The sequence below is a fragment of the Chaetura pelagica genome, unplaced genomic scaffold, assembly GCF_000747805.2.
Source record: "Chaetura pelagica isolate M959 unplaced genomic scaffold, ChaPel_1.0 scaffold67, whole genome shotgun sequence".
NCBI lineage: Eukaryota > Metazoa > Chordata > Aves > Apodiformes > Apodidae > Chaetura > Chaetura pelagica.
In genome coordinates this window covers 559,952-581,701 of record NW_009954107.1, presented here as the reverse complement: position 1 = coordinate 581,701, position 21,750 = coordinate 559,952, and the positions used below count along the sequence as shown (strand labels likewise).

At 38.2% G+C, this 21,750-nt stretch overlaps 1 protein-coding gene across 5 annotated transcripts in view; it reads left to right on the top strand.

Moving 5' to 3' along the window:
- The window catches only part of SORBS2 (sorbin and SH3 domain containing 2), a 79,208-nt gene extending 74,443 nt beyond the window's left edge, over positions 1-4,765 (top strand). For all 5 annotated transcript variants that reach the window (XM_010002462.1, XM_010002463.1, XM_010002464.1 and 2 more), the window contains 3 exons: positions 352-401; positions 3,362-3,468; positions 4,254-4,765. In XM_010002462.1, coding sequence (XP_010000764.1) covers positions 352-401; positions 3,362-3,468; positions 4,254-4,315 — 219 coding nt within the window. In that variant the 3' untranslated portion in view covers positions 4,316-4,765. The remainder of the gene's footprint in view (positions 1-351; positions 402-3,361; positions 3,469-4,253) is intronic.
- Positions 4,766-21,750: the final 16,985 nt, after the last annotated feature.

Here is a 21,750-nt window from a genome sequence, read left to right as displayed (position 1 = left end):
TTCAGCAGGTGCACCCATTTTTTTTAATGCTATTTCTGTTTCACAGTGAAGAGGCAGCAGGGTTCTATTCCAACTTTCTGCTATACTATAAATAGAATGGACTGTTGATATAGTTCAGTTTTGCTTTTGCTTTTATTACGTCCTCAAAAAATGAGATCTTTAAACCTGCCAAGATTCCGTTGCTTCCCACTTCTCTTAAGAATTTTTTGTGAGTTGGAATGGGGGCAGGAGGGGTGTTATTTTCTGCAAGGCAGAATATGAACTCTCAAGCAACTATCTATCATGCCCCTATTCAAATATTCGGACCGTAGATTCCAAATCTTTATTACATTTCAAATCATTTCATTTCAGCCACAGCGCCCTGTGCTTGCTCATGAAAACATACACAGTGGGGGGGAACCGTAAGTATGCTTCTTGTCTACTAAACTAACACTTAACACTCCAGTAATAGCCAGCACATCCTCAAATCATTTGTTAACCTGCACAGTACAACTATGAAGAGATTTCAGAAATTTACAGAGAAGTGCATGATGTAGGAATATATCCAAGAAGGTGCCAGAGGGCAAAGTTTTACTTGTTTAATTCACATCAAATTCAGACAGATGTGCCAACTTACAGTTCTCCATCATTTATACTTAAAAGGGATATTTTGTAAAAAATAAAGTTTGAGGATTGTATTTTCTCCATTACTACATCTCAGCAGAATGCCAATTAAAGATTTGTCATTGTCCCAAGTCATCTGTTTTACTGACTCCACACAAATTATTCAGAAACAGGTGTGAACAGAGATTAAAAAAATAACTTGATAATGTTGATCACAGCAACATAGGCTCACACTCTTTGGTGCAATTTACACGTGCAATTAAAAAATTACAAGATACAAGAAACTCTTTCTAAAAACTGGAGAAGAACCTAGATCTCAAGGCTTATTTTCACAAACAATGGAACCTGGGATAAGCCATGTAAGGCTATTTCACTGCTGCCTAGTATACTGCAAATTTGGTGCAAGGTCATTTTGATTCTCTGCCCTCCTTCGCGCCTGCCCCGTGCCCTGCCCTGAGTCTTGCAGTCAGTGCCTGCCTCAGCAATCATTGAAACCAGCAGCCATTCCTTCCCTAGCATCAGAGCTCTTTAGAGTATGCCCCTATTAGGTGGATTCTCCTTAATGTAACTAGGCTTAGCATTTAAAAATATTGGAAAGTTTACCTGTCAGTCACTTGAAAAAAGGGGCAAGAGAAGGGCAAATAACAATACCACAGATAATATATAATGAAAATTGAACATTTTGGTCTCAATATCACTAAAACCACAAGTTCCTGTTGGTTTTGTTGAGCATAATGAAGCACCTAACACTGTTTTGTAAGAAATTGTTATCTAATTTTTTTCAATATATTTTAAGAAGTTCATTACTAAAGTTACTTATTCCTAAAATTAAAAATATAAATATATATCAATTGCCAACCAAACATTCTTTGTCTTGAATATGTATTGTTAGTGTTGTAAATGGTAGTAGATTTTTCATATTTAAGAAATAAGAGAGCATGAAGAGCAAAGAGAATGAAATTACTACAAAGGAGTTATTAAAATGGATTATCTGGAAATTACCAAGATTAGATTTCAAAAGTACAAAGAGTGCTAATTGGGAAGCTTTTGTTACTGTATTGGAGTAAGTATTTGGCTTAAATCTTATTCATGACACACTACATCTGTAACTCCTCTACATTTGGAAGCTGCATTTAAGCAATCTTGAAATATCATCATAGCTCAGCTTTCCTGAAATAATGATAAGCCTGACAGAAAAGTTATTGCTATTTAATTTTTTGCAGATTGTTCTTACTTGTGCTACACAAATTACTGGACATAATTGCTTAAATAACCAGTCCTGTTCCATGTTGTTAGTGTGATTAAAATAAAAAATCAGATTTTCAGATTTGGGGACATAACTGCCAGTCATAAGAGATCAAGTTAAAATATTTTTTTCTCATGGAACAGTGTCTTTTTTTTCTCCAAACCAGCAAATGAAAAGTATGTGTCGTTTATTCAAGACAATCATCATTACACTAAGCCTAGAACCAGTTTGTATACAGGATTTTCAAATAGAAATTTCAAGAGCAGGAATTTTTTATGGAAATAAGCATTTCATGGAAACTTTGCCTGAATGATAGAGAGCTAATGGAGATATTCAGCACCAAAAAGTCAATGGGGAGTTTTTTTGGTGTTTTTTTTTTTTAACTGGGGGAAGCGTAATGGCAGCACAGGTGCTGAGAAAACAAGGCAGATGCTGACTGTGCAGGACTTGGGCTTTCGCAGCAATCCTTCCTGTGGGCTGTCAGCACCTTCAGTTCCCCCTGTTAAGAGTTTATTGCCATTCTTTCCATTCCAAGATAGTCTATTAAAAGCTGACAAGGAATGAAAGATAACAAATTCAGTAATCTCATACCTTTTACCATTTATCCATCTCAGATCATTCAACCTGCAGCCTGTGGCCTGGGGTAGAGGTACACGTCAATGTCTGAATACCCTTTGAGATTCTGTTCTTATGTCCCTAGTTTGATTCAAGCCTCTCTATCACTCCCAGACATTTTATATATATATATTTATATTTATATATACACACACACATAGTTTTTATATCTATACATATCTATCTCTATATCTATCTCAGGAGCAGTTTTAACCAGGGAAGGGGTTATGGCTGTATCTTTTAAAATAGGGATTACTCTCCACCTTCCCACAAAGGAAGGCACCTCTTATACACACAGAGCTCACACAGTGCCAAGCCTTGCCCAAGCAGTTGCTAATGAGAGGCACAGGGAGGTCCCCCAGACATGGTGTGTATGAGCCCCTCTCCTGAGCACCTTCCTGCACCAACTACAGAAGAGGCTTATGGCACTTGGTCTGCAGAGAATGCAGAGAATGCATATACTAGGGCCAGCCTTCTGGAGCTTAAAGGCAGAGTCACAGCTTTGGGTTATGATCATATGGGGTTAAGGGGCTAGTGCATCTACAGACTCCCCTCTAGGAGTCCTCTGTTTTGGTGATGCCTCTACAAAATAATGCTAAAAATAAATAGATAAATAAATAAATTAGTGAAATAGTACTAGCATTCTATGTTCAAAGTAACTGGTAGGAGTTATCAGGCTTGCCTTGAGTCCTCAGTGTCTGATGAGTTACCTTTCCAGCAAAGTTTTATTTATTTACTATGTACCTAGCTCTGAAGTCCACCAGACAAAATAGACCCTTTTCCCTATGCTTTCAAAAAGGGTTCTTATTAGTTAATGTTTAAACCAGCTCCTTTACTTCAGCAGAGGTGTAAAGAACTCTTACTTCTTTTTAAAATGCATCATTTGTCCTATTTAAGGTTTCAGGCTCTATATAACTATACTCCTAGGAACGAAGATGAATTGGAGCTCAGAGAGGGAGATGTCATTGATGTGATGGAAAAATGTGATGATGGATGGTTTGTGGGTATGTTTTAACTGGTTGCTTTTTCATTTATGTTTTTCTTACTAACATTTTCTGAGCTCTTTGCTTGGTGCCTTTTAAACAAATCGTTTCTTTGGTATTTGATGTAATCTAAACCTGGCTTTATCAGGAGAAATCCCAACCAAAACCCATGGAAATCAGTGGGCGATTTTTCATTTTTGTCTTTCGGAAAGTGATGGACACAAATTGGCATCTGCCTCCAATTTGTTGTACAGCACTTTTATCATTCTCGCATGACACAAAATGGACCATGTATTGCTGTTCTCTTCATAAAGACCAGGTAACATGAAACTAACTTGCATTAATGCATCTACAGAGTTCACTACTTGTGAGAACCAAGTATTACTGAACAAACAGACATTTCATAACTCGGCCTGGATAAGGTGGCTTAATCATTCCATAAACCATCATGCACACAATCGCTAACTTAATCATCTAGTCCTCAGCATTTTAAAAATTCAGATTTAAATAGACTCAATGTTGTTGAAATTATACTATTTCTGTTTACCAAGTCAAAATCTTAGCACATATTTTAATCAGGCCTAACAATTTAATCAAACGTCCTTATTTGCTTTTTCCTTCCTGGAGTTACAATTTGTTAAAATTCACAACTCACAAATGAAATTCAAAATAACTTTTCTAAGTTACAATACAAAGAACTGTAGATATTTGTGTTTGTGCAATATGAAACAAAAATGTCAAGGCCATGCTTACGTAGCGATATCCTGTTGTTATTCCCATCTTTCATTTATTGCTTCTAATTTCAGGAACTTCAAGAAGAACCAAATTCTTTGGTACTTTCCCTGGGAACTATGTCAAGAGGCTGTGAATTTTTTTCCCTACTTATTTATGCTGCATCTCTGCAACACATCTGCATAAAGCTGCCAGAAAACATGCTACGCTGCCCTTCTGTTTTCTTGCTTGCAGTCTCAGATAGAGGCCATCTAGTTCATCCTCATCCCATCCCACCTGCCAAACCGTTCCAGCAGTATTACAGCAACAACCACGATGTGAATAACTAAGCTTTTCTGAAACAAGAGGAATCGTTTCAACATTTAAATACTCCCTGCTTTAAAGTATTTTCATTTGAAACACAGTAGGAAAAGCCTGATGACAGGTACACAGGTGAATTGCTGGGGAGGGGGGAGTTGGGGAGAAAGGGGGATGGGACAGGAGGAGAAACTGGTTTTGGCTTGGACATTTGTGTTACTATCATGAAGCCTGGTGGGATTTTTTTCAGTATGCATGTAATACAGGGGGAAGTTGCTGTCTACTGTTTTTTTAAAAAAAGTTTCCACATTCTTATTAGCTTGGCAGCATTTGTTGCTTTCACTTTGCCGTATCACAGGTTTGCCTATTGTACTGGTTTACAGTGTATGACAAATTATAATATAGAATTTTTGCCTGCACTTGTATGTTGTAACATATGCACAGTGATTGTAAAATCTCAAGCAAGCGTAGTGAAACATGAAAGAACTGCAAGTGTTTTGAACGGGTGCAACAGTATTGGCTAAACCTTTTTTTAAACATTTTTTCTTTCCCTTATTAAGCTGTAGCGTTTTCTGTTAAAAGGTAAGAAGCGCAAGAGGCGTAAGATCTTGGGAAGGAGGACTTGATGAAGAGATAGACAATGATATAAGCATAGACAATAATAACCTGCTACTGAGGTCTGAGATTAAGTGGTTGTAATGAAAATGTTGTAATAGTGAGCAACATGAAATATGAGAGGTTAGTGTTTTTACATATCACAGGAATTTTAAGAAGCAGGAGGTAAACAGTGTTAGTGCAAAGGGTTATTGGTTGGGGGTTTTTTTCTTTAACATAGCCACCTGAAAAATATTCACGAATATCACATACTGATTTGCTTCACTATATGTATAGATATGTATGTTAAGGGAACCTGAGTTACACATTCTTTTTAGGAATTTAGCACAGGGAAAAAAAAAAGTGTCACGTATTAAAACTGATACATTTTAGAGGGTGGTGTTTTGTTTTTTTCCTGAATGAAACAAGTATTTCAAAAGATACATTTTCCATAAGCAAAAGTAAGCTTAAATAGTGAATGAAATTAAGGCACAGGATGATAATTACTATGGCTTCATAAAAATAAAAATTCAGATTTGGTTTTTTCAGCACCTTATAGATGGCAAAAGCTTCTACTGCATTTCTCAAGGGTAAAGGATTGAAATTATCAAAATGTATGTAGTCTCTGTAGCATTTTGTACATATGTTTGCTTTTTTGTACAGAGCCATTTGGTTGTTGATTTTTAAAAAAAATTAAGTTACTTATTTGATCTTTGCCCTCTTCCCATACAGAACATTTCAATGCGTATTTCTTTTCTTGCTCTATTTACCATAAGCACATCTGGATAGTGCAATTCTGTAAGATAGCATTTTATGCAAAATTTTATTAATTAAAATATGGTTTACCAGCCAAATCTAAATGTACATATGTCTTTATTACTGAGAAATGTCGTTAAGACAAAGGTAAAGAAACATCTTTGTGCAGCATACCTTTATTATTGCAGATTTCATGGCAAAAGCTTTATATTCAAAGGCTTTCAATTTTAAACTAGATCTGCATGCAGCTTTGCTGTGAGATTAATACCTATCTTTGATGCCGTTTATTATTGAATACTTAAATATCGTTGCCTGTGATATTTAAAAAGTACTGTTTCTACTCTGTAACTGATTTTAGAAAAATACAAGTTTTTCATACCTGGCTTTCAGGTAACTGACTGAATTCCTACAAGCAAAAGGTCTCTGTGTTTTTTTTTCCCTTGAATAGACTTCTAATAAATTTTGCTTGGAGTACACAACTGTTTCCTCCATCATTTCTCAAAATACACAACATACTACGTAAGTGTTGCAAAGTGCTTAACTCTTCAAGCTCTTAGGCACATAGTTTTGCCTTTTACAGCAATTTTTTTTCCATCACCCATCATACACCTGTTTTATGTATATGGGCAACTAGCACTGGTCACACAGCTCTCAGTTAGTCCACTTCAATGTCATCCCCAAAACACTTAAGTTCCAAAGCGATGTTCTGCTTCCTGCATTGCTGGTGCTAATCTGAGATATTTTTTTCTGTTGCTACAGCCACCCTCCACTCCAGAAGCACAAAGGTAAGACATACAAAGGCAACCTCTTCATAGCTGGCAAAGTTTCCATGCCCTATTCCTTCAAAAAAAGCAAAACAAGAACTCCTCTGTAATGCAACAGCATAGAAGTAAGATCTAAGGAAAATACAGATGGGGGGGTGAGAGTGTTACACTTAGGACTCTGCCTGCAAAACTGAATTATTCCATACTAATATCTATCTGGCAAGGAACAACTCTTCAAACAAAAGCAACACGTGGAACAAGCAGCCAAGTAAGCAAGCAGCAGCATTCACTTATTTTTTCCCCCCTACTGGCTCTAGTACCTCAAAGCAGCTTCATGCTCAGTTCTGACTTTAGAATAGATGGGTTGGAAACTGCAAAGCCACTAACACTTCTGAATAAATACACCAGTGTGTAGCTTAAAATGGTCACTTGGTCTACAGGAAGGTTAAGACTAGGGGCCACTGTTAAAATTCCAGCAGATTAAACTCCTTTGTCAATATCAATATTGCCAGCACTGGGAGAGCTCTCAATTTGGACAGTAATATTGCCACAGAAGTACATGTGCCCTTCCAGTGCAAAGTTAGCTTAAACCCACGGCTGCATCTCCTCTTACAGACCTATAAGTAAATTGGAATATGCAATCAAATGTCATGTGGTTTATCCTTTATGTTTGCTGGGTGACTCACTGCAGGATCTGGGACATCACTGAAGCACTGCTTCACTGTAAGAACTGTAAGAAGGAGGAAGTACTGTGCTTTAATAGTCTTTTTCTATAAAAGCTAGCCTGGTAACATCAACTGGTTGGTGCAGTCCCACAAACATAAAAACAATCTGGGTGGTTAAGGGGTAAAATCCCCTCTTTGCAAAGGGGATGAAAAAAGGGAAGAGAGAGGTCATTGTAATATGACTAGCAAGTCATTGACACTTCAGGAAAAGCTTGACACACTACTGTTTCAGTCAAAAAGTAGAGAAATACTAAAGTCATATCCATGTAAACCAACTATATTCAAATCAGTTGCCTGCTGAAATCCTTCCTACACTGTTTGAGGAAGAGATTAAAGAACTTCTTTGACCTTTCGTTCTTATATACTCCTCTACAAATTGATAAGTGAGAACCCACAGGACTAGGCAGTGCTTTGTCCTTAAGGCCAGAGGACAAGAGACCAGGGGAATTAGTGGCCAGCCAGTTTAATATCTAGAAAGAGACCAAAACAAATTGATTAAAAGCCTCAGATATTCACATATTTTTCTAAGAAATTATGTACCAAACCAATTTCCCTTTATCTAGGCAGGATATGTAGCACACATCTTGGTTTTTATTAAGATTTCTTTTAATGCTACAACCTGGAAGCTGTGTTAACAGATTAAAAAAATTATCAGTCAGTCCACATGAAATAAAGTTTGTTGCAGGATTGGGCTACATTACAGACAAAAAGGTAAGGTAACCAGAGTGTCCCTAAAAAAGCAATAATTTCCACTGCAGTGAGCCATGCATTTGCTGTTGAGGCAAATGCCTCTTAAAACAAGAAAAGCCACAAGACAACAACAAGCCAGGAAGACCAATTCACGAGCAGTTCTAGGTAATGATCTATATCTCAAGCTCAGTGAAGGGTCACACCAGCAGGCTTAACATTCTGTCACCAGTGTCAAAGCAAAGCATGCTGTCATTCTGCAATGCCTGCTATTTACTAGTTGTCTTTTAACTGCTGATGTACAGACCTGGACAGGAACACGAGGTGCTTCCCATGCATTTGAAAAAGCAGTGCACAAGCCAATGGGAGTCTAGAAACATGAGGTCAGTAGCTCTAGAAAGACCTTAGGTCATTGCTAAGTATATTCCCTTACAGCATTTATAGTTACAAGGTGAAACCCTGCCTTTGCTCCCATTAGCAGCAAACTCCATTGAAGTCAACAGATCCCACAATACTGGAAATACAGTTTCTATGCGACCTTGAAAAGAAAATTGCCCAAGAGAAGCACTGAAGCAACTGAATTTCCAGTTTGTTTCGGTTTTATTATATTGAAAAGTATGAGTGAAGAGACCAGAAACAACTACTTTAACTGCTCCCACTACACAGCACAGCAGATAGTTGCCTTCTCCAGTACCTAACTGGCAAGTTAACCCTGAAGTTCAAACCTATGTGGCTCCAAACAGCAGATAGTTGCCTTCTCCAGTACCTAACAGGTTTGAACTTCAGGGTTAACTTGCCAATGTAGCTACAAAGGCATATAGAAAGGCCAAATAATTCAAGTTTTAAACATGTTTATACAGCAGAACCCCTTGTTAATCCAGCGAATGTATCAATCAGACCAAGACCTGAATCCACCCATTTTACAGAGCCTGTAACTTGCCAGACCAACATGTAGAAATTGGTACCTCATCCATACGCAGTAAGCAGTAATGGTAAATTTAATATTGCTTTCTTCTCTACAACTCTATAGGTAATCAATCACCATCATGCTATTTATTTGATTGGATGCAAAAAATGCCATTTTACTTTTTTCATCCTCCCAGTGTCCAGATATCTATGTTCCTAAGTCCTAACTCAAAGTTGCCCAGTAGACTCTATTACTCTCATCAATATAGTGAAGTCACAATCCTTTGAAAATTAAAAATATTTTTATATATTTATGCAGAATATTACAGAAATCCCTGGGAAGGGAAAGAAAAGATTTAATGAATACCTGTTTGCAATACTCTGACTCAAATACTATTTAGGCCAAAAAAAGTGCTACAGGTGAAAAATAGGGTCTCATTCAAGTATTTTGTGTCTCCTCTGAAACACAGAAGGAATAACAGACATTTCTAGGTTAATGTGCAGTGATTAAACCAGGGAAGAGTATGAACAACCCTGTAGGTACAATTTTTAGTGTAACCCTAATAGTTACACTGTGCACAGTAGTTCTTTAGCAGCTCTGCATGCAAAACTCCCAGCATCTGATTTATTTGCACCAATGTGAAACCCATATATAAAGTATCAGAGAATTATGCCTTCTAGTATTTAACTTCTGTTTCTTCGTAAGTCAAGGAGAAGAAGCAAAGTTCTGTGTTAATAGACTATTTAATATTAGCAGGAAGTAGGAAGGACTAACTAAAACAGTTGTAATGAGTGTAGTAAATATCCATAGCCATTTTTGAGCAGCTTTTGTATAGTGATGTCACATCTATTTACAGATTAGGTGCACAGAATGACATTACATCACAAGTGACACTGTAGGGAGAAAAAAAACAATAAAAGAGTGTTGCCTGACAACCAGAAATGCGTTGCTAGGTTTATCCTCAGTACAAATACTCACACCTCAACAATTTATGTTTCTTGCTGCCAACAAATAACAAACTTGGAAGCTGTTATTTCATCACTCACATACATGCATAGCAAAGTAATCCTCCGACATTTTCCATCCATCAGAAAAATCAGTAAACCACTTTAAAAATACCCAGAGAATAATGTTATTATTTATTTCTACCAGTGAAGAATTACCACAGTTAAACAGTCACTCTTGATACTTCCTTCCAAAAAGCAGGAGATATACTCCTCTGTCACAAGCCACGATTTCCCTTTGCAAGAGAGAGCCCTGTACTCACCTAGGTCCACTTTGAGTGCCTAGTTCTAGCTCTAGCTCCAAGTGATTTGAAAGGTAGTCTGCTATTTACATATCTTAAAAGATCCTGTCCTTTAAGACTTTTTTGGCTGTCTTACATTAAAAGGAAATGGAGGCATTTTATTTCAAGACTTTCTACCAGCACCATTTAAAAAACAAGGAAATGGACTTTTATATTAAAATAATAATCAAACTTTCAGCCATTTGTATCAAGACATTTTTCAGCACAAGGTTAAGTACACAACTGAAACCAGCACTGCTGATGGGGAACACTGAAGAGGCTGAACATGTTGTTCTAAGTGGGTCATTGCACTGCTTCTGTCACTGTGATTTGCTAGATAAATCCCAAGCATGCACTGACCCAAGTCATGCTTCCTCAGGTTAGAGCTCCACACTGTAATGTGAAACATGTACAAATACTTGCTGGCTCAAGACTTGCTAAAGGCTTTTCTTACACTACCACTGATTCATTTGGTATAGATAGAGGGGTTTTCACATATAACTGGAAATACTTGAACAGGTGAGAATAGTCCTTCCCTCCCTAAACCATAAAAGAGAACAAATGACTGCATCCAGTCTGGCTGAGGTAGTAGAAGGCAATACTTACATGCTCCCAAAGAGCTCTAGGAGCTATTTATAGATTCATTTCATTGGCTCCTGCAGCCAACTCCAAGGAACAAGTCACAAGGCAGCACTATACACAATCTGAAGCATAAAGAGTGAAAGCTGTATGCCATCAAATCCATGGGAAAACACACAGGACACAAAAAAACCCTCTGCTAGCCACCAATCCATGTTCTGAAGCAAGCAGACTGCTATAGAGAAGTGCAATATTTTTGTAATTATAATTTAAGTCATAAGGAACATAAGTGGTCAGAGAAATAAATTGTCCCAAACCTATGGCAGCATCTGATAATAATTTCCAGTCACTACAGTTTTAATTACAAAATTTCTGGGGTTTAAGCAGTTACAGAAAACTGACTTTTCATTAGCACATATCACTGATAAATGGTAACATCCTAAAACTTATGCTTACTATCCAAGCCTTCTTAATTTTTTACAACACACTCTTCCTTTATCTGTTTCATCATGTGGTCATAAACAGCACAGGCTTTGAGACAGGAAGCAGCCTTCTGAAGCATATTGTACAGCACCTTGGTCCTATAAGGTCTTAGTTATCGACTTAATATAGGGAGGGGAAAATAACTAGATAAAAATAAATTGTCACTTCCTTATAGACCTATATTCACAGGCACATCCTGTACCTGAGATACAGAAACAACAGATGTTTCAGAGATACAAGTTAGTCGTCCAAACCCACCCTCTACCAAAAACAAGAACAACAAAAAAAACAGAGAGGGCAGATGATTACTGGTTGAGAAAGAGCAGTCCATTTGGGACATCAGAGGCAGACAAGACCAGAGAGAGCTTTTCAGGCCCTGGAAACAGAATATTTAGCCTATTTCATGGAGCCAACCTTGCCAACCTTCTTCCTTCACCACACACAACCCGTTTGTCTACAAATGCTCTCCCCAGGAAACACTTAGAAAGTCAGACCAGGCTGGGAAGAACAAAGAACAAGAACAATGGGGGAAGATAAAAATTGTTATGGCAAGTTCTTTGAAAGACACTTCTGAAACTCTCCAGGTTCTATGAGCCTCTTACTACCCCTCTGCAGGGCAGCCTCTCCTACATTTCCCTCCTGTTCTACCACTCTTGCTCTTCCTGTCAGCCCCAGAGGCAAGAGGACTATTGAAGGAAAGGCAGTCTGCCATGCAAGTATGAAATAGCACTGAAAAATACTGCAATTCCATTTTAACATACTCAAGGTCTTGTACTCTGGCTCTTGCCTTACATTATCCAGATGTCTACCAACAGCATTACCTGCGGCATCTTGGTGGCCATCATTACTGAAAATCCAGAGCTTCCAAAGGCAGAAAGATGTCTCCTGCATCAGGTCATTAAATGTACAGTGGCTAACAGCTCCCACAGCACGTGACCAGTGTTGGTTAGAAGGTCCTGACTTTAAACATTCTGACATTACCTCACCCGAAGAGACTTTGGCAAGTTACTTTTAAGTTCTGGGAAGAGCAAAACAGAAATTGCTCTAATGCAACAGACAGACAAGAGGAAAAACTCAACCTTCAGGGAGACATTTTTTGCATTTCTGAATGGTTTCTTGGTTTGGTTTTCTTGGGGATTTTTTTGAAGGAGGTGAGGGAGTGGTGGCAAGGATAGAAAGACAGTTTCCAGATCCTTATTTCCAGAGAGATCTTTGTTAGGAGAGGTTTACTCACATTTCAAAGCACTGGCTTGATATACTGTGATTTACCTGTCTTCACATTGCAGAGAGAGGATTATCTTTTGAAAAGCTGTGGAGGGATTACACTCAAATTCTGGCCTGGATTTCTACAGTTCTAGGAACCTTCAAGAGCAGAGATTCCCAACTATGGTACGAATTGTATTAACTCTTCATATGCTGGAGTATTGCAATAGTGAATGTCTGAATGCCAGTTTTATAACTGTTTGAGTTATCTGACAGTTTTCACATTGACTATTTCAGATGCAGTAACTATATGTCAATAAAACTGGTAAGTTTGTCCTAGTTAAGTATCTACTGGTTTTGACCCTGTTGTGGTTGTATCCCCTCTCATGATACAGCCAGCTTTTGCAAATGTTTTCTTAAACCTGTGCACTTACTCTTACATTCACTGAAAAAAAAGCAAGCAAAAGGTCCGATCAGGTCAAGGTGTGAAATGAATAATTATCTACTTCCATTCAGCATTTTATTTTGCTGTAAAGAAGCTAATTCACAAGAGTGGACAAGCTGACAGCATCTTTTTAACAAACAGAAAGAAATCCAAATTGTAATGAGGAAAATACTTGAAGTATAAGCTAAATTTAAGCATTATGCCTGAGTACCTACTGTGTGCTTCAGGATCCTGGGATCCAGCTTGGTGGCTGGCTACATTCTGAAGCTGCTGATCTCTGGCTCAGGGCCCACCTTCCACTTAAAACAGAATACCATATTTGTCTTTCAGCTGTTGGCGTTTGTCACGACCCAATAAACATGGCTAACTCTTCCATAGCAACTGCTGTTAAAATGCTAAACCCAAGCCACTAGGCAAAAGAAAAATAGATTTTGAATACAGTACTTCATGGAAGGTAAAATAACAATTGTATATTAAAAGAAATACAATGCCTGTTCCTTAAAGAAAACTATTCAGAAAGTTTGGCACTTGGACTACAAAAGACCGTGGCCTTCCACAGGACCTCAACTTTTGTTTGTGTATGAAGATTCATCCAGTGGGACTACACAATATAGATCAAGGTATTGATCTAAAAGTTTGACACATACATTGGACTGCTCTGTACTTAGAAAAATCTGTATATTCTTTCAGGCTTAAGGCAGAAAACTTGCTTTTTCTTCCTTCTAAGTTTCCCATATAGAGGTTTGGGGTCAGCAGACTAATCCAAAACAACTGTAAATACCTATTGCTAAAGGTATTTTTCTCTCATACACACAAATGTGCACAAATACACAGAGAACAGTCAATGGAAAAACCTGATAAAGAACAAGCCACCATGGACCATGCTCCAAGACCTTATGGTCTCCTACTGATCTACAAGCCCCAAAAAACCTGCAAGCAAGCCCAAAAGAAACACCAGGGACACACTCTTAATGACATTCATGCTGTTGGAGTACAGTTGTATACAAGAACATTGCTCTGCTAAATCTGAAGAGTCATATCAAAGAGCACTGTTCTTTTCCTGACATTTGAATTCAGATCTTTTTCCAGATATAATCTTTCACTGACAAAAGCCAACTAGAAGAATGGAGAAAACACACACACACGTGTTTTCAATGGGAGAGACATACCTGCTATTACACACAGGTTCTGCAGCTGACAGTTGTACCACTCCAAGAAGGACAAGCTTTCTCTTATCATCCAGTAATTATTAGAAGAAATGTTAATCCCTTCAAAAAGTTTTTCCCAAAGTAGCACTGCTACTACCTCCTGCCTGACAGGTTTCTTTACTCACACAAATTGTACTACGGATCTGTTCTTAAAGTCTTGAACTTGGCAAAATTCTCTGAAATTTTGGTCACGTCAAGCATGACTGAATAAAATCAGTGCCTTCTCCAGCAGCAGCAAAGGTAATTTCCACACAAACATTCCTTGTCCTGTAATTCACCTTTCATCTGTACTAGTTCAGGACTAGAATGATCAATTCTGCAGGTCTTATAGTCACCTGACATTGAAGAGGACACTGTTACAGTTTCAGTACATATTCCTATAAACTAACACAGCAGGGACATACCACAACATTCTGTATCAGTTTTAGTCTGAATAGTGTAGATACAGTAAGTTGCATCCCATCACTGAGGCTTAGATAGTAATGACAAAATGCATGTCAAAAAGAAAGGATGCAACGTCTAAGCAAGATGTACACAGCAGAAGCTGGCAGGATCGCATCTGAAATACAGTCATCCATCAGCTTCCAAGGCAATAAGCTGTCAGAACACACATTCATGCCTGTTTATAGTCACTACCAGCAAAAAGCTCGTGTTTTAGAATCACCACCAGCCACTGAGAATAATCTAACAGTAACATTCAGATTTTACTCCTGATTTGAAAAGAACAGGAGATAAGTATCTTGATCCCACTTTATCTCTTCAGCATCCCTTTAATAAATATGATAAAATTTTATGCAGAAAAGACAACGAGGTTGAAGTTTACATGTAGCAAAAAATATATTAAATACATACAATCACAGATGAAATTTAAAAATTGGACTAATTATTGTGAAAATACAAAATGAGACTGCTATTATTAGAGGCAGTGCATGGTGTCTTAAGAGTTAAATTATGGTTCTTGTAGATACTTGTCATAACACACCTAATGAAATATTTTGTTTCCTGAATGCTGCTCTATAATATGTAAAATGAAAGAGATTTCATAAATCTCACATTTTATATGCATTACCAGCAACCTTATATTGTTTAAAAAATTATGTAAGTGTCAGCATGTTAATTTATGAAGCATGCTGGACTTATCTGCTGGCACAGAGCCTTGTTAACTTCATTCCAAATTTACTCTTTTGGAATGAGCTTGTTCAGTTTCCAGTGCCAAAATGGGCTTTAACTTTAAACCAAATAAGGCATCAGCTTGCCAGATTTGGGGGTGACATATGAGTGTAGCTATTAAAGGGAACAGAACCACTGCTGAGTGAATGAGCTGAAGAGAAAAACAACTCCTTCTTTACAGTCAGCTGTAAGTTTCTCCATCGGAACTTCTACAGGCCAGAGCAGAAAGGCAAACCCTTTACCGTACACAACAGGAAAACAGCTCCTCTCAAAAAACTCTCAACTCTCATAAAAGCAATTAAGCATTAAATTTGAGAAGTGGAGCACTTAGTCACAAGATTTGAGAAGTGCTTTGCAACTTATTTTTTTGCTAAAAACCATAATTAAAATATGAGCTGACATTACATCAGGCTTACAAAGAAAATTATAAAGGATAACTAATTCCTCCCCTAGTCATAATTTCTAACCCCTGTAAAACAGGAAAAGGCACAACAGAAATAGCATGACAGAAGAAACATCTCAGGTAACCAATGCACTGATTAAAACCTTAGTAGCACAGATGCAAAGTCAATACACCCATATGTTAGCTTGCAAACATGTTATAGGCATGAGTTTTCAAAATTAAGTTTAAGACTAGTTCAAGGCTTTAATGTGACCTAAGAATCTCATTACATTCAAAATGCTATTTTGATTTCCTTGAAACACAAGTCATTGTACTCTAGCTGCCCCCAACTCCTCCTTTGCCATTTTTTAAAATTAAAAGGAACACAAAAACAAAACAAAAATCAGTGCACAAATTGCTGACAAGATGAAAACTCAAAGGCAAAGAAGCACATGAGTAATTAGTGAAATAAGCATTTTGTTTGGTTTTTTAAATAGAGGATTCCAGTTTCTACTTTCAATTTGGTTAGAAGTTAATTAAATTGTTTTGAAAAATACTTTCATTTTAAAAATTACTTTTTAGTTATTTGTTTATTGATTTAGATCAGGTCCTTAAAACAGGCTTTAAAAGGCTCTAAGACACCTACTCTTTCTACTTAGGAAGCTTCTTGGAGAAGATGAGTAGGCTTAAGTCTTTAGTTCCTGCAATATTTTCAGAACAAATTTATCACCCTTGAAAAAGTAATGAGAGCAAAAACCCCCTAAGACTGGACATTCCTGGCTTCCCAAGCCTGCTGACAAAAAATTGAGGAAGATGCTTATCAGTTGCAGTTTGCTACACAGAACATAAAAAGCAGGGGAATGTACCAGAGCTATGTGGACAGTTCAGCCAAATCACTGTTTCAAAACAACCATGAAGCTGGGGTGGGTGGGGAGGAGTTGCAGGAATGTCCTTGTCCACCTTAGATGTATTTCCAGCCTGGAAATTTCTAATGACTGGAAGAGGGGTACAGCACCTCCGTCTCCATTCCTCCTCTCTTTGCCAGGTGCATGAGAATACCAGAGCTGGTTGTCATACCAGCTAGAAAAAGTAAAGACGATTTCTTCTTTACCAGGAAAATCTAAGGGCACTGTTAATTTAACAGACATTCACTAACCCAAAGCTGATATGAAAATTTCACCAGGTCCAAGTTATTAACCATTTCTGCTCTCTGTCTGTGCAATTATGAAACATGTCAGTGTATGTAAACAGTCCTACCTTACTGCTTTGGGAAACTGTTTTAAAATAAATAGCATTTATTAAAAGAAAATGTCCCATATACCCATGTGTTTTGAAATAGAAAACAGGCCGTGCAGTAGGGAATATTCTGACCTTTCACCTCTGGAGAAGCCGATTAAGTACACGCTGTTCCACATGTGCAAATGATTTTCAGCTCCCTTTAGCATCCTAAGTTGTTACTGTCTAAACTTCACAAACAGTGGCCTAGTCTAGTGCAGCCTACCATGACAGATTAAGCTCTGAAATAAGACTGGAAATGTATAGCTTAAAACCCACACTCAGAAGAGTTTGGGTTTTGTTGTGGTTGGTTTTTGTTTCTGTCTCTACCAGAGTTTATTCTGGTTCCACAGCCTGCAACAGAGCGCTCCATGACCTTGCAGAAGGATGAATTGGTGTTAAAAATTTGCTACTTATATTATTTCAACTCTCAGACTGCCAAGTTATCAGGAAAATAACATTTCCTTCCATCAAGACAGGGATGCACTGTGAGAAAACAGAAAAGTGACGTGAGTTAGCAAGTGTGCCTTGCAGAAATACCAGAGGGAAATGATGCTGTGCCAGGAGCACAGGGCTTTCATTGTCCAAAGCTTTCAAGGTGGCATGGCATGGCATGCAATGATGACATTGAACACCATGCTACTACTCTGATATCTAACTTGTGTCCCCACCCTCAAATCTCAAAATCCTGAGTGACTTGAAGAAAATTCACAGAGCTCATCTTTCCCCTCCCCTGTTCTGTAAAAATAAATAAATAATTAATTGTACTCTTGCAGATTGCATTGGGTAGAAATATAATGTTTGGCCCAAAAATCAAATGAAACACCAATCCAGAGAGAAAGCAAGAGACTGCTTCAAATATTATGGTTAGTCATACTACAAACCAAAAGACAACATTATGATTCTAAGAAAGCTGCTTACAAACCACAGCTAAAAATGTCAAACATATTTAGAAAAATCCATTTTCATGCCTAGAACTATTGCAAAAGCCAAAATTATGAGCAGAGAAAGTTTCATATTGTTTCATTACAATGAATCTTTAATTTCAAGATTTGCTTATTTAAAAGCTTCTCATTACGCCTTGCAAAGCCTTCCCAGGACTATATTCTTATATGCAAGTTGACTTAAAACCAGATATAGGAAAATAAAATAGCCTTTACTTCAGTGATGGAAATACAACTTGATTAATTAGATAAAAGGCTCTAGTTTCAATCCAGCTCAGCTGATCATCTTAGTCTGATATGAAAAAAAACACAAGAGCTTTTAGGAGATAAAAGATAAAATGTGCATGTACTTTGTAAATGCATGAAGTACTTCCTCAAAGGCAGTGACTGAAAAGAAACTATGAAGCAGCCTTATGTCACAAGCATCAATTCAGTATTGCCTTTAAAATCATAATTTTTCGGAGTTACAAGGGGGAAAAAAGTGTAAATAGACTTAAAGCTCAATCTGTGACACCAATAAAACAGTATCTAACAGCTGGTGTCTGGAACAACAGCATCTTGGAGAGCTGGCTATCAATCGGAACTCCCATGTCCCTTTCTGCTGCACAGCTTTCCAGCCACTCTTCCCCAAGCCTGTTGCATGGGGTTGTTGTGGCTCAAGTGCAGGACCCAGCACTTGGCTTTGTTGCATTTCATACAACTGACCTCGGTCCATTGATCCAGTCTGTCCAAGTCTTTCTTTAGAGCCTCCCTACCCTCAAGCAGATCAACACTCCCACCCAAATTGGCGTCATCTGCAAACTTATTGAGGGTGCATTCTATCTCCTCCTCAAGATTGTTGATAAAGATGTTAAAAAGAAGAGGTCCCAATACTGAGCCCTGAGGAACCCCATTAGTGACCAGCCACCTGCTGGATTTAACTCCATTCGCCACAACTCTCTGGGCCAGGTCGTCCAGCCAGTGCTTTACCCAGCAGTGCCCATCCAAGCTATGAGCAGCCAGATTCTTCATCAGAACACTGTGGGAGACAGTGTCAAAGGCTTTATGGAAATCCAGGTAGACAACATCCACAGCCTTTTCACAGCTAAAAATGTCAAACATATTTAGAAAAATCCATTTTCATGCCTAGAACTATTGCAAAAGCCAAAATTATGAGCAGAGAAAGTTTCATATTGTTTCATTACAATGAATCTTTAATTTCAAGATTTGCTTATTTAAAAGCTTCTCATTACGCCTTGCAAAGCCTTCCCAGGACTATATTCTTATATGCAAGTTGACTTAAAACCAGATATAGGAAAATAAAATAGCCTTTACTTCAGTGATGGAAATACAACTTGATTAATTAGATAAAAGGCTCTAGTTTCAATCCAGCTCAGCTGATCATCTTAGTCTGATATGAAAAAAAACACAAGAGCTTTTAGGAGATAAAAGATAAAATGTGCATGTACTTTGTAAATGCATGAAGTACTTCCTCAAAGGCAGTGACTGAAAAGAAACTATGAAGCAGCCTTATGTCACAAGCATCAATTCAGTATTGCCTTTAAAATCATAATTTTTCGGAGTTACAAGGGGGAAAAAAGTGTAAATAGACTTAAAGCTCAATCTGTGACACCAATAAAACAGTATCTAACAGCTGGTGTCTGGAACAACAGCATCTTGGAGAGCTGGCTATCAATCGGAACTCCCATGTCCCTTTCTGCTGCACAGCTTTCCAGCCACTCTTCCCCAAGCCTGTTGCATGGGGTTGTTGTGGCTCAAGTGCAGGACCCAGCACTTGGCTTTGTTGCATTTCATACAACTGACCTCGGTCCATTGATCCAGTCTGTCCAAGTCTTTCTTTAGAGCCTCCCTACCCTCAAGCAGATCAACACTCCCACCCAAATTGGCGTCATCTGCAAACTTATTGAGGGTGCATTCTATCTCCTCCTCAAGATTGTTGATAAAGATGTTAAAAAGAAGAGGTCCCAATACTGAGCCCTGAGGAACCCCATTAGTGACCAGCCACCTGCTGGATTTAACTCCATTCGCCACAACTCTCTGGGCCAGGTCGTCCAGCCAGTGCTTTACCCAGCAGTGCCCATCCAAGCCATGAGCAGCCAGATTCTTCATCAGAACACTGTGGGAGACAGTGTCAAAGGCTTTATGGAAATCCAGGTAGACAACATCCACAGCCTTTTCCTCATCGACCAGGTGGGTCATCTTGTCATAGCAAGAGATCAGTTTTGTCAAGCAGAACCTTCCTTTCATAAACCCATGCAGCCTGGACCTGGTCACCTGGTTTCTCTGTGTATGGTGCATAATGACACTCAGGATGATCTGCTCCATGACCTTCCCTGGCACCAAGGTCAGACTGACAGGTCTGCAGTTCCCCGGATACTCCTTTCATCCTTTCTTGTGGATGGTTTTTGCTACCACATTTGCTACCCGCCAGTTCATTAGCACCTCCCCAGTTAGCCAGGACTGCTGGTAAATGACAGAAAGAGGCTTGAAGTGCCACATCAACACATTTCTTGAATACCTCCAAGGATGGTGACTCAACCACTTTCCTGGACAGGCTCTTCCAGTGCCTGACCACTCCTTCAGTATAGAAATTCTTTCTAATATCCAATCTGAACCTTCCCTGCCACAGCTTCAGAAACTTCAGCCAGTCACTTACAGAATACTTCATCTGACTCCTCATCGTGATCGGGTGGTCTAGAGCAGACTCCCAGCACGATATCTGCCTTACTTGCCTTCCCTTTCATCCTTACCCATAAGCACTGAACTTTATCATCACTATAATCAAGTTCTATTTAGGCAAAACACTCCCTAAGGTACAGAGCCATGACATGCTATGTATATTAGTGCAGATGCATTTGACTTGGGTGATCAATTTCACCCCCATCCTTGGCCCTTCACCCCTAGGCTCATCTCTGGTGGGCCTGGTTTTATCTCCCTTCAAGTCCACAACTTCCACCAAAACTCAGGATATCTTAATGAGAAGGACTTCAATTATATAAAAATTAGCACAGATAACAAAACTCAGCAAGTCCGAATAAGAGACAGAAGCCAATTTCATATTGAAATCTACAGATAAAAAAATTTCCCATGTCAGAAATTACATGAATGAGTCTGCATTTTATTCTTCCATCTCATTTACTGCTCTTTCATGTTCAGAGACTCTTCTAAGCAGGTTACTAATAGCAGGAAAGGAAAGTGTATGGAGAAAACATAAGTGGGTTATTATGCCTAAAATATATGGAACAGGTTTTTATCCCTTCCAGGATCTCACTTGACTTGCTGTTGACTCATTCAGGAAAAGAAAGGAGGAAAAAAAATAATAAAAAAAAGAGGAAAAAAAAATAATCTGTAACAATGTGATAAGAATGAGAGTGAACACGTACATCATCACTGAAAAATTCTCCCTCTCTTTTTGAGGAAAACAAGAAATACAGAAGCCAGACTAAAGCTGATCAAGCTGACATATGAAGACTAAAAGGAATGCAACCAACAGTTATCTGCAACTACCTTAAAAAAATAAAATAAAATCAAAGATTTCTACAAAGAGGAAAGACATCATCAACTAATACTGCATTTCTCTTCCTCAGTATGAGAAATATGCATTACATCAGTCCAGATTTTTCGAGCCTTTAAAGTTGGTGCATGCCATGTTCTCAAGTAACTGTAGCTAAAGGGCTGAAAGGACTCTGGAGTGCAATAAATGACTACATTACAAATAAGACAAGATGTAAAACAAGAGCTTGAGAGGGAAATCTCCTTGTCAGTATTTTTGTTTATATGAAACAGAACTGAGTAAAAAGTCAGAGCAGCGCATTGCATAGTTGAAACAAGCACCGGCAATGTAATCAGCATGGTTATCAAATAAGA